The sequence below is a fragment of the Argiope bruennichi genome, chromosome 2 (assembly GCF_947563725.1).
Source record: "Argiope bruennichi chromosome 2, qqArgBrue1.1, whole genome shotgun sequence".
NCBI lineage: Eukaryota > Metazoa > Arthropoda > Arachnida > Araneae > Araneidae > Argiope > Argiope bruennichi.
Window position 1 is genome coordinate 76,871,382 of NC_079152.1, and position 14,199 is coordinate 76,885,580.

At 31.5% G+C, this 14,199-nt stretch overlaps 1 protein-coding gene across 2 annotated transcripts in view; it reads left to right on the forward strand.

Annotated features, from left to right (window-relative positions):
• The window catches only part of LOC129955844 (uncharacterized), a 293,119-nt gene that overhangs the window by 181,673 nt on the left and 97,247 nt on the right, over window positions 1-14,199 (forward strand). For both annotated transcript variants that reach the window (XM_056068255.1, XM_056068256.1), the window contains exon 2: window positions 11,213-11,351. In XM_056068255.1, coding sequence (XP_055924230.1) covers window positions 11,213-11,351 — 139 coding nt within the window. The remainder of the gene's footprint in view (window positions 1-11,212; window positions 11,352-14,199) is intronic.

Below are 14,199 nucleotides of genomic sequence, written 5' to 3' on the forward strand. Positions count from 1 at the left end.
CCAAATAACAAAAGAGCCGGATAGGCTGGAGTTCTATGAACTCATTACTTTTACATTTACACATTTCAAATAAAAAGTTTCACTATTGAAACAGGAAATTTCAAAAAAATAATAATAAAGAATTGTATTTCCGTAACATAAATTCTTTTGTCCCAGAAACTAAAATAACTATTCGTATTTTATTACTTTCGAAACTGACACATTTTTTTTTTTAACCATGGCCAAAAAAAATATTTCTCGGAATTTCTTCTGAAGTATTCCGTTCTTTTTTCCACGGAGCGGCAAAAAATCTCGGAACAAACGCAAAATAGGCTTAAAAACGTGTGAGAAATGCCAGATGCTCAAAATTTTGTTTCCGTTTATTGCGCCCCCAAGAGATAAACAACGGCACTAAACTTTTAAAGATTTGCTTCACAAAATCCTGTGTTTTTATGCATAAAAAGAGAGCAAATTTTAGTTGGCCTCCGTTTAAATGGGTTGCTTTTCCTCTCATTTTTAGCAGCGTGTTGATTCAAGAAAACAACGGCAAATATGAATAAATTGAAAAGAATATTTCTCCCCAACTTTTGTTTAAGAATAATGTTACTTTCGGACCGAAAAGGAAAATTTAAAGTTTTGCTTTAACTGTTTATTGTATATTTCAAAATGCGGAGAGAATTTCTATCAAAAAATTCAAACCTTGAGCTATATTTGTTTCTAAAAATGATCGTTCAATTTTTGCTTGAAATAAAGTTCTTTGTTCTTCTCTTTGTTATACGTATTGGAAAAATAAACCCATTGTTGTAATATATTTATCTCACCGACTATTCTACAAATAAAATAAATTCCTTCTAAAGAGAAACACATTAAATTCTAACAATCAATTTGATTCAGGCTAGGCAAACTAGACTGCTGCCTAGGATCGTTGAGATTATGGGAGGGCACAGATAAGTATATTAAATGAATGCTATCAACCTGTTTTCGAATATGACAATTTGTAAAAAATACAAATCATATGAATTATGGATTATTAGAGTAACGTCAGCATTTTAACAAGTATAATTGGTCAATTTATTTTATTGCATTCACTTTTTTATTACAGTATTTAAAATCACCAAGAATCTGCTTAAAAAATATTGTACGCAAATGCATAAACCATCATTACTTATAAAAGTATATAAGTATTTATAAGAAAAGTGCATAAAGTATCTATATGTATAAAAGGACTTGTTCGCGTGTATGTGTCGTAGGCATCTAGGAAAATCTACAAGAGCGAAAATTAGTCAGATGAGTCCGATTTATACAAAATGCATAAAGTTTAGCATATAGGTAGTCAAAATGATGACTCAATGCACCACTAATATCGAATTATAAAATTTATTATGAAAATTTTTATTTAATGTTTTGTATTGTATCAGCTTATTTTTGCAAGTATTTAATCATAGTATGATAACTAATAATAAAAAATAAAGCAATCTTTGCATGATCAAACCATTACCGTTCTAAAACGTCTTTTACATTTCTGCCCTAATTTCTTGAAATTTGTGATGTTTTTAAATATTAATCACTTCACCCGACAAATTTTAAAAATTGAAATCAAACTTCTTTACAGGACATTCTAATTAATTTTTTTTCTTAGATTTTTTGACGTTCTTGTTTTAACATTTCTCCCCAATTTAAAGTAAACACGATCGAAATGCCTTTATCGACTCATATTTAATTAATTCTTCCCAGGTAAGTTCATTTTTTTTCGCTTGTCCGATTAGTGAAGAAATAAAACTTCTCCTAGGAAAACTTTGATTTCTTTATTGATTTTGTATGGCTAATTAGTAAACCAAATACCATACCAAAAAAACCATACCACATGTATCAAATATTTCTATGGATGCAAAATTGGAAAAAGTTTATTAAGCGCCATTTAGTAAAAATTCCCAAGTTTGAATTGTTTGTATGTTGAAATCAAATACAAAAAAAAAAATTATTTCGATATTTTGAACAAAATGAATTATATGATTATGAAATTTCGTCATGTAACTTAAATTATAAATTGAATTTAAAGCCAGGATGTCTTATAATTTTAATGTGACATTTAGCTTTATTAAAAGGGCTATGTAACGAAATACGTCCAAATTACTACGTAACAATACATTAAAATAAATTGGTCCGGCAAACGGTGAAAAAATATTTTATACCATGAATATTTCCTTATGGCAGCAATGTACCTTTTAAATTCAAATGCAAATTTTCATTTCACGATGAAAATTTCAGTTCCCTTTAAAAAAAAAGAAAATAAATACACCAGAAGTGACACACCTTTAAAAAATTCTGATGCTGAACAATCCTACTCTTACTCCCAGTCAGTGACTGACAAGCAAATAATAAAATAAGTGCCTGACGAGTAAAATCTTTCGACTGAATGACTGTCCTTCCATATAGAGAAGTTCTACAAATAAACAAATATATGATACATATTTTCAGAAAGTTACTAAATCAAAAAATTAATCCTAAATAAATAATAATTTTAAGATTAATCATAAAATTAATGATTAATCAATATGTTGATTAAATTAAATCAAAATGTTGTTAAATTAAATAAATCATAAAATCAATATGTTGATTAAATTAAATCAAAATGTTGTTAAATTAAATAAATCATAAAATCAATATGTTGATTAAATTAAAGATGTCTCAAAATGCGAAAGTAATTATTTGAATTTGTAATGTGTACTATGTAGGGTCACAGAGGGTCTAAACTTGGCACTAATGCGCATTTCATTCGTCATGAGGCTGCCATTTCGCATGAACTGAATCTATGAGGGCATTTGAATTTATCACTTTCCTGTCCCTTAAGTTATGTATTAAATTTACGTCTGAAGTCCATTAACTTCAATATTTTTCTTTCGTTAAAATAAATTCTTTTGTAGAGATCATTTCAAGTAAAAGTCATCATTTGACCGTATTTTTATAAATCTTTGTAAGAATAAATGATTAATTTCCCTTTAATCTCTGCAGAAAAGATTTTTTTATTATCTTTGTTGTTTTTTTTTTTTGTTTGTTTGTTTAAATGCCTCTGTAAACTAATATAATTTAATTATTCGTGTTATTCGATAGAAAGTGATTATTAATTACTCTGTGAAATGACTCCTTTTCTTGTTTCTACTCATTTAAATAGTTATTTTTCCCACCATCTTGGTTATTTTAAAATTTGTTCATTTTTACAGTATTTAATAGTATTTAAGTTTTCTTCAATTGTCCGTTTTTTGCATTCATATTAATATAGCATGTATGAAATTCCAGAGAAATTTTTCAACTAACTATCTTGTTTGAGGAGTTAAAATCAGTGGAACTAAATAATCGATTCCTTAATTTTTCCTTTAGGGGTAACAGGAAAGTGTAAATGTTTCACTTTCACCTATCGATTTCATTACTTTGCTTTTCATTTGTTACAAACATCATGCAACAAAATTACTCAGTTTCATTGAAAAAGTGACAGAGAAAACAATAGATTATTGTAGAAGAGAGAAATGTTGAATGAGAATGCTGCATAGAGGACACCAAATTATGCATGCTCAACCAGAAAACATGATTTTGTACTAGAAAACTATACATATGTAATGATATCTTTTAATTTAATTTACATCATAATTAATTTTCTAATTTTTTTATCTTAAGCCATGCTTTCCTCAGGGGCTCACCTACTATAGGTGAGTACGGGTGTCCCAATCCCGAGGTTCCCAGGGATCTTTACTCAATTCCAGTTCCCTCTCCTCTACGCCTTCTGCTTTTTGCTGTGTCTTTCCTTCCCTCGACGGCAAGCGAGGGAGCTCTCCATGAGAAGCTGTCGCCACACTGCTTGCTTCTTGTTTCTCATGGACAGCCAAGACCCCACGTGTTTGCCGTGCGTGGCGACCCATTAGAAAGACGGGTGGTGTACTGTGGTCCCCTGTGCATCAATCGGCTGGTAGATAGTCACCTGAGTGGCTAGTCTGCTAGGGATCAAGCGAAGGGGTTACTCCGTGGGCTTGGCGTTAAGGGTGGTCACTGTCCCCGGGGGTAACTCCGAGCGTATAGGTTCCGGCTAGCGCCGAGGCTGGGAAGGGCCAGAGCCGGTGGCTGCCTTCCCTTGTTGGGCTCCGTGGTGGGCGGTGCCGTCGGGCCTGAAATTTCCTCAGTATCGTATGGGCAAACGGAAATCTGCTCCCTTCAGTGGGCAACAAAATGTTTCTACCTTTCAAACAGTACCTAATTTTCCAACATTTTTCATTATCAAAAGATCCTCTGCTACTAATGATACATTTCATTCTGTCTCTCCCTTTCTTGTTGAAAGAGGTATAACTGGCAATATTGGTGAAGTTAAAAGTATTAAAAAACTTCGATTTGGCGATTTGCTGATAGAAGTACAATCCCGTAAACAATCTGTACAAATTATGAAATTAAATTCATTGGAAAATATACCAGTCATTGTTTCTCCACATTCTTCATTGAACTCCTCCAGAGGTGTTAATACTTGAGGGGAGCTGTTCAATGTACCCATAGAAGAAATAATTAAAGAGTTGCAAGGACAAGGGGTTAGCCATGTACGGCGTATCACTATACGGAGGGATGGCCAGCTCCTAAATACCAAGCATCTGATTCTTACATTTAATTTTTCCAAATTACCCGAGTACATTAAGGCAGGGTACATGCGCCTGTTGGTTCGACCATATATTCCGAACCCATTTCGTTGTTATAAGTGCCAACGGTTCGGACATTCAAGAACTTCTTGCCGCGGGACTCTAACTTGCGCCCGCTGTGCGGAAGCAGGTCACGATAGCACGGAATGCACATCTATAGAAAAATGCTTTAATTGCAAAGGTGCACACAGTTCATTTTCTCGAAACTGTCCAGCATGGCAGTTAGAAAAGGAAATAATTAGTACAAAAATTAAAAAACAAATTTCTTATTCTGAAGCTTGTAAAATTGTTAAATCTCAAACTCCTGTTTCTGGTTCTAGCTACTCTTCTGTGATCAAAAAACAATCTGCAACTGATCTGACTCAAAACAATGGAAACAACATACTTACGGATAATACTCCCGAATCCACTGTTGTAACGTCATTGCCAGTTGCTCTAAATAGTAAAATTGTTTCTCAGCCAACTGGTCATGAATGTAAAACTTCTAATATCCCATCCAGTGAAATGCCACAGGACCTTCATGAATTTAAAACCGTTACATATAAGAAAAAATATAAAAACCACAAGCAAAATTCTGAAAATGTATCCAGTTCTAAATTCTGGAAGACTTCACCTCGAGAAGTCTCCCAATCTATGCCAGTCGCTAATTTTAGCTCTTCGACCATTAAATCCAAAATAGATGATAAAATGGGTGAAGCCAACTCTATGCTTGAAATTATGTCCACAGATAAACCCAACCAAAACACTGATAGCGAAATAGAATCGGATAATGCAATAGTATATAATCCTCATGAAACAATTGATGAAACACCACCTGCTCCGGAACCTCCTACCGATTCCACCACAGTGGACAAAACTGTTATTAGACAAAGTCTTCAAAAAAGTATGGTTCAATGGGTTGACCCAAAAAAATTTTACAGTCAACCTTCAAATACACCTATTCACAAGAAATACTTGAAGAGACATCGAATAAAAAGGTTACAATGATTTTTTCACTTGTTTCCGTACTTGTTTATTGTACCTGTCTTTTTATCATGACAGTTGCACTTTTACCTTTTTAAATTTCATTGATATTTTAACCTTTTGACATTTTTGGAAAATTTCCTTTCTGGGATGTAATTTGCATTTTTAAGAGCACTGTTACTATTCATTATTTGTCTTGCATATAATCATATTTTTAATTTTAAATTGTATGACTGAATTGTACTAGTTACATTTTTACCATTTGTTTGGCGCAGTATAGCCATATTTGACTCTTGCGCCACTAAATCTCAAAATACCTACCTACCTACCTACCTTAAGCCATGCTACTTCATTCTGAAATTTTCTCTTATTTCTTGACCCAGATCCCTCTTTTTTTTATTTAATTATATTTAACACACGTTCTAAAAATTTGCTGAGCCCCAAGCCAAAAGTGATGATATAAAAATCCCTAATTCCAACCGCATTCTTTTAAAGATACGTAATATTCTCTTATCTAAGTCGACACGTTTCAAAGAAACCCCTATCAGAATCTCCAAATAAACCCACTAAAGGGAAAAATTCTGTCATTTTCTCTCTGGTCTTCTGGCGCGGCTGTACGAATCGAGCCTTTGTTCCTATGTAAAAATTATGTCTCCCATGGTAAAAAGAATTGAAGTTCATTCAAAAAGTCTCTTTTTTTAGCGACGTAATTGCAAAAATTATGCTATGTAAATATATATATAATATAGGAACTATCCTTTGCTGGAACTCGTCATTTTGGTCCATAATCAGACAGTGATATGACACCTGAAACGGAAAGTCTTCATTCAAACTTCCACGCCACGCTCTACTAAGAAATGTTTTTCTTAAAATATTTAAGGTGTTTTGTACGCGGGTATAGTGAGATTTCTTGATGAAAATGCTTTTCAAATCATATCTGGAATTTGACACCAGGCCGCTGCAATCTGAGAAAATGACGACGAATAATTATATTATAAATTTAAGTAATTATGTAAATATTAATACTCTGTCTGAAATACCTTTTGTTAAAGAATGTTCTTGAGGTCTCTGATTATGGAACAAATAACGTTCGCAACCAAAAACCATCAAAGATATTGCAATCCTTCGGTCTTCATCTATTATTTAGGAGAAACCCGCAGAAAAAATAATTAAGCGCTAGACTTTTTCCCCTGAATGCTTACAGCTGCAGAATCAGCTTACAGACATCCCTTGGACAAATTCATTTCCTTATCATGTAGAGCTCATATAATCAAGCTGGTATTATCAGATGAAAAGAAAAATGAAGCAATGTCCCCCATAATGTCCTATTATGGGCTCGATGCAACTCAAATCTCGAGAGTGTACTAAGAAGCCATCCCTATCTCATTTAGTGTTATCATCTGTGTTGTTATCTATATGAAATCTTTACTTTTACATCTAGAAAAAGTAATTATTTCTTTGATAGGTCTTCTAATAAAATTATTGTTATCCAATTTCCGTAATTATTTTCCATTGGAATTATTTTTTTTCGGTATGAAATTTATTGCGAATATTATTTTTTGGTGAAACTGGAACCTAAATTTATAGAAAATATGCATCTATTGTTCATCATTTAACATTATGTCTGCCAACATCACTTAAAATATTTAATTAATTGGATAAAACAGATATTCTTATTAAAATTAATTGAACTCATTAAATTATTGAAATTGCTGATTATAAGAATTCGCATTTTGCTTAGATGATAACTGGAGACGTTTGCAATCAAATCCTCTAATAAAGCATGTATATGCGTTTAAACTACAAAGTCGGGCTTAAAATAGTATATAGCTTCAAAATATGGAAAACTGATCTAACAATACTAAATTAAGCCTATTCATATTTGTAAAAAAAATTTTACTGATTTAAATTATATGAACTACTTACAAACTGTTGGATGCAAAAATGTATTCATTTTTATAAAATGCATCTTTTATTAATTTTTTTTAAAAATATTTGAATGCATAATCTCCAAAATGCAATATTCTTGCCTGATATGCATACACGACGTTATTATGAATCCTTCATGCATGCTGCTCATTTGATTTTTGTAAGAATATGGTTAAAATTAAAATCATGTACATGTATATGTAATTTCTGTGTCTGTGCTGCAGAATCCAAAAGTAGAAGAAAAGAAGGACTGGAGATTCTAAACCCGGTTCAATAAAAATTGCATCATATACACAACTCTAGTAGTCATTTTATCTGTCGGGATTAAATATTCTCTGTTTTGTTTCGTGAATAAATCTCGACTCAAGTCTCATCCTCATTATCTGAGCATGGTCTATAATTACAAAGTCAGACCTAAAATGACTCTTATCTAAGTTCAAACTGAGACATTAATCCAATTGCTGTGAAAGAATGTACTTAATGCCCGTAATTAAAGTTTTCATATTTTCTCACTCTAAATTCTTTTTAAGTTTAATATCTTTCAATTTGAAAGAATTCAGAAATAATTGTAAAAAGTCATAAAAAACGGAATTAAAAAAAATATCCTAAAAAATAAAAATTATAAATTCCTTTTTGTTACATTGAATCATTATTACTCACAGTTTTATAATTTTCGTTCATTTTATTCAAAAACATCGAAAGAATAGTATTGATTCTGTAAAAAGTACAATGGTGTGGCCATTAAACCTTAACATTAAAGCTTAAAAGAGATGAAGATTAGTTATTCTTCATTGCACAAGCTTTGAATATACCCTAGAGGAACAGAAACTTTCTATTAATTAGTTTCGAAAGCCAATATCCGAGTGTATATACGGTTCCCTTTGTAATTTAGTACTTTTCAAAGCTTTTAAAGCTTCCACACTCTCAGATAAAATGCAAAACTTTCGAAGCATTCCTTGGAAGCACGAGACAATTAATTTACAGTCTGGAGAATGTAAGTCTGGCGTCTTTTGACAGAGTTTATTACAAAGGCAAAGCCGAAAATTAAATTCTTATGTTAGAAGAATCAGATTTTAGCATTAATACATTAAAGGAAATGAAATATTTTATGAGTATTGAAAGGATACTTTTATTGAATCATTCCCCAAAGATAAGAAATTAAAGAATTTCGATTTCTAATTTCAAAATACGACAAATTCAAATTTCGATTTCTAATTTCAAAATACGACAAATTTTGTGCCACACAGCGTCTGCTTGTAAATAAATTGCTTTCCCGAGATGGATATTAAAGAGAATTAAAAATACAACATCTCGTCTATGTCTTCAAACCTGCACTCTGCTTCAACCAAAATAATGTTATATAATAATTTTTAATTTAATTTAAAGCTCAATTAATTTCATAATTTTTATCTTAATTTAACCCATTAACTACATTCTAAAATGTTCTCTTATTTCCTGATCCAGGTCCCACTTTTTTTTAATTAATTTAATTCATGCTCTCTATAAAATTGCTTATTCAGCAGGTTCACACACTCCGAGTGACAAAAATCCTTAATGTTTGAAACATTCTTTTATAGATACCTAAATTTCTTTACCTAAATCGACGTCTTTCAAAGAAATCCCTATCAGAATCTCATAATAAAAAGCACTGAAGGAAAAATGTCGGTCTCTTTTACTCCTCTGCACTTATATCGCCATATAAATGGACGTCAGTTTTATCATCACTTCTTGTACATGATATACTTCCCGGATAGAATAAATCGAAGTTTAAAATTTCAAAAGTCTTTTCGATTCGGCCACGCTTCTGCTAAAATATATTTGCATATATACATTATGCAATTTACAATAACGTGTTTTAAACCTATTTGTTCATTTATTTTATCCCTAGATTATCTTTAAAATATCGATATATTTGTTTAATTCTTCAAATAACATATAAATGGCAGTAGATATTCCATTACTGTCAATTACGTAATGCTTGATTTCTTGTTATACTAAAAGTTTGCGAATGTGCCCAAATAGCACAAAATAATCAATTATACTGATATAAAAACACCGTGCTCGACATTCAGAATATCGATAAAATCGTAGAAATATAGTGCAATATATTAAGTTAATAGAATATCATGCAAGAGAACGATGTTCCGTTTCCTTTGTACAAACTCTTAGATATAGTCTGTGCTCACTTAGGTATAACTTTTTTTAATCATTACATTGTGCCTTTTTATTTTATATAAAAATTTTGAAAGTTCAATTACAAAAATAAACCTAATGTTCATCTGCAAATACAAGATTTCCGTCGCCTTTTTATTATGTTTCATTAACTATAAATGGAAAAGACGTATACAGTATGGAAGTGAGATAGGCGATTTTTTTCCTACTCTATAAATCACAATTAATAAGAAAAATAAGAAACCAAAATAAATAAATACTGAAATATTCTTTCCTAGTGACGGTAGTAAGTAAAAATTAATTAGTTCAAATGAGATTCCGGATTTTCGAAAGATATGTATTCGTTGAGAAGCGTCCGTTATGTTTGTAAGAGAATATCATACAAAATGTTGCCAACAGGGAGGGGGGATGTGCATCTAGTAGATCAAATATGTTGTAAACCTTATCAGGTTCTTAATTCTGCTGATGGTAAAATAATATTGGTTGATTACATATCCCATCACCGGTTATGGAATGTACCACATCTAGGAGATTTGCTCACGAGACACTCGAGGTGAAGTTTTATTTTGCATCCTTCACATAATTTGTATAATTATTTACTGATGAGGATTCGGATTTACTAAATGTCTTCGTAATTGGGTAGAATAATTATTTATGATTGCCGTGAATAATAAATATCTTGCACAGCAAGTTAAAATCCAGTTTTTTCACCTCATTAGTCTTAAGTGCGAGTGGATTGTTTTCTGAAAACAAGATGAGAATATGAAAAAAAAGAACTCTGGAATTGATACAAGAGTTTGGAGAGCAGATTTTTTTGACATATTCTTTAAAAAGTCTCATTTCCTTTTGTTCTTTAATTATGATTTCGTTGTTTGCTTAGATTATTTCTAAAAATCCATCCTGGAAGAAACATAGTCGCATCCAGCAGTTAGTCGCCAAAGATTGCAATCCGATTGGGTTTTTTCATAACTACTGCCCGCCAATGGCATGCGTTTAATAGTATATAAGTAAAATTATTGAATAATATAGAAAAAAAATTGTAGAGATCAATTGACGCTATTTTATATGTATTCAAAGTTTCTATAGATATTTTTTTGTCTCTTATGATTTAGATTATGTGTAGAAGAATATGAACTTCATGTAAGATGACACTTGAATACCTTTAAAAATATATGAATGCTTCATCTAATATTATAAGTCTTATTCGTGTTTTAATTCTAAGTAAAAAAAGAAAGTTATTTCCTATTCTGCTATTGAATCTCCAAATAATATCCACAAAAAAATGTAATCGAACCAATTCAATACAATTTTTTACCAATTTTTCAGTTTCAGGGATTGTCATTAAATAAGAATTTCAGCAATATATATATATATATATATATATATATATATATATATATATATATATATATATTAACCAGTGATGAAAGATGTTCTTTTTTAATTGTTTGAAAGACTTTTGCATAAAAAATAATAACATTTTTTTTTTATTTCAGGTTGCTTCTCCAACAGATTTGTTGCATGCTGTCATAGCTCTTTACAATACCTGTCTCCCCGATGTTACAGTACAGTCTTTGTATCGCACTGTTTGCGCTGAGGGCACGAAAACTCTTCTACTGCTTCGAGACACATCGGGTAAGTTTTTATTGTTTTAAAGGCGGTATTTCACTTGTCTTTTAAACATGACATTCTAAGCATTAATATTATATAATACTAACTTATACCTGGTGCATTGCTGCCATAGAAGTAATAATTTTGGAAATATCTATTATCTTTAATTAGGAATGATAGAAAGAACGATATTCATTTTCTTATCGGCAATGAATACATTCATTGAAATTTAATGATATATAACAGGGAAGTATAAATAATATTTATTCCATTTTTTTTACTTAATTATTCAAGTGTTTTAGGGTAGACAATATTTTTTTTTTGTTCGTTTTTCCGTCTTTAGCAAAAACAAAAACTAACATTACTAGTAATCTTTGCGATTTTCTCGCTTTATTTATAAACTTTTCTTTAATTTCAATAAGAAAGTGGTTGTATGGTCATAATAGAAATGAAATGGAATTGGAGCTTTCAGATTTCAAAATCTAAGGTTGTTATATTTTATGCATTGCATCAAATATACTCCAGTTTTCATTAAACTAACTTGAGGCGTCTCGAATCGAATTTGCATGCCATATATAAAGACCAACCGGTGAGTTCGAACCCGCCAGCCAAAGACTCTCCATGCGTGGTGGTGGCTAGTGCACGTATAAATCTGTCGTGGTTACAAAGTCCTCCATGTCGAGAGTAATACCACTGGGGGTACTGGATCAGAGATGATCATTCTCTGGTTCAGGTTCTAAATTACGATCTGCGGTTGAATGAATGAATTGCATGAATGAAGTCCGACCCGTAAAAAGGGTTGTGACACGTTAGTAGTTAAATCGTACTCTTGGCCCTATTTGGCGCTACTGAAAAACAAGAGACTTAAAACTTTCGACTTTAATTCGCTAACTTAGTAAAACCGGGCTTGTCTTTGACAAGTGCCATCAGAAACAACAACAAGACCAACCATCGCATGTCACTAAGGCAAGCATTTTGCTACTTGATTAAGAAACTACCTTAAGATCTGATATATTTAGCTGACTTTATACAAAATTGTACGAATTGACATCAAGAAAAGGTCTAATCATTTCCTATATTGATGCATATATCTCCAGAACCGATAATATAGATATTTTAATTATATCCATCCTTTGAAAGTGTATACTCTGGTATATTGAATGACATCTTGATGATGGAATAAAAAAAAATTCATAATATCATGTTTTGAGAATATGCTTTCAGAACACTCAACTATCTATCCAAATTTTTATTAGAGCTATGGAAGCCGGCGTTAGTCAAGTATTGGATTCAGAACCAGAGAGTAAGAGATTCAAAATCAGAATCGTATATTCAAGTCTACTGAATACTTGCATCTGATGCACAATTAATCCGTCGATCTAAACACACATACTATGCCTGATGTTTGGCGAATAAGTCCGAATGAAATGTTATCATCGTATTTTGATCATGATTTCATTCAAAATAACATTAATGTGCATTTGAAAGTAAAGTAATGTAACTAAACAAAATTAGCCATTATTCGATTCAGTCAATAATGCCACATTTTGAATCTACAAACATACTTTCCCAATCGGGAATCCGTTTTAAGTAATAAAGCTTCCTATAACCATTTCGGAAGAAATCGTTTCTCTGTCAGTAGAAACGATTTGGAAAGGGTTTTCTTTAAAGACACTTAACAGAATTCAATATGCATCAAAACTAAATTTTCGACATTTAAATTGATTTTTCCAGACAATTTAAATAATTGACGTCAATTCAATTCAACATCTATTATTCCTTTACTCCGACGGATTTTGTTTACTGTGAGAGCAATGACTTCCAATTTCCACTTGATCACGCCTCAAGCCTCTTGAGAGTTTTCATCGACAAACTTTCAAAGAAAGAGATCTTACCAAATTAGTTCGATCCCTTACTTCTAATGTAATTTTCATTATTTACACATCAGTATAATGAAACAGCTCTGTTTCCTCTTCTAATAAAGTAATAGATGTTTTTGATAAACTAATTTCTCGTAGTTATACCCTTTTATTCTTTTATACCAATACCGTAGTTATACCAATTTTAGGCTTCCAAATTGGCGAATACTTCAATCGCTACTACTATTTCTGTGAGCGACATAAAGAAGCATATTAAAAGGCTTCTTTATTCTAAATGACAGAGACACCTTGAGACAAACAACAAACCTTGAGTAATACCTTGAGACAAACAACAAACTTCATGTTATCAAACCCCATGGGCCCACATTAGTGAACAGAAAAACAGGTATTATTTTAACTCGTTTACGCATTGGACACACTATATTCACCTATATTCATTTGTTACTAGGTGAACAGCCGACATTATGTTTGCAATTGTTCAAACTGCCCGCATTTCACTGCTTAACATATACAGATTTTTAATGTATTAATTATAAAATTAATATTACCATTCAATTGGGCTGATGAGCATTGCCGACAGTAGATATACCATTTTGTTTTTGTGCATATTGGCAGCTATGGAAAAGACTGTGACTCGTCGATAGTGCAGTAAACTGAACTATGGATATCAATAAAAAGTAATTTTTAAAAAATCTACCTAATGTGAAATGCTTATCAGATACAGGAAGTCTAAAAGTTCCATACTTTTTTATTGGTAATGCAATATTTGGGCTGCATAAAAATTTGCTAAGGCCGTACGCTGGAACACATTTGACAATAGAAAAGAGAATCATCTTCAACTGTCAGTTTGTCGAGCATGAAGGTACATATAATAAGCTTTTGGTATTCTCAATAATAAATGGAGAATATTCCATCAATCTTTTAATGTTCAATCAAAATTTGCTAATGATATTGTTAAAACCTGTATTATTCTTCATATTTATGTTAGGGAT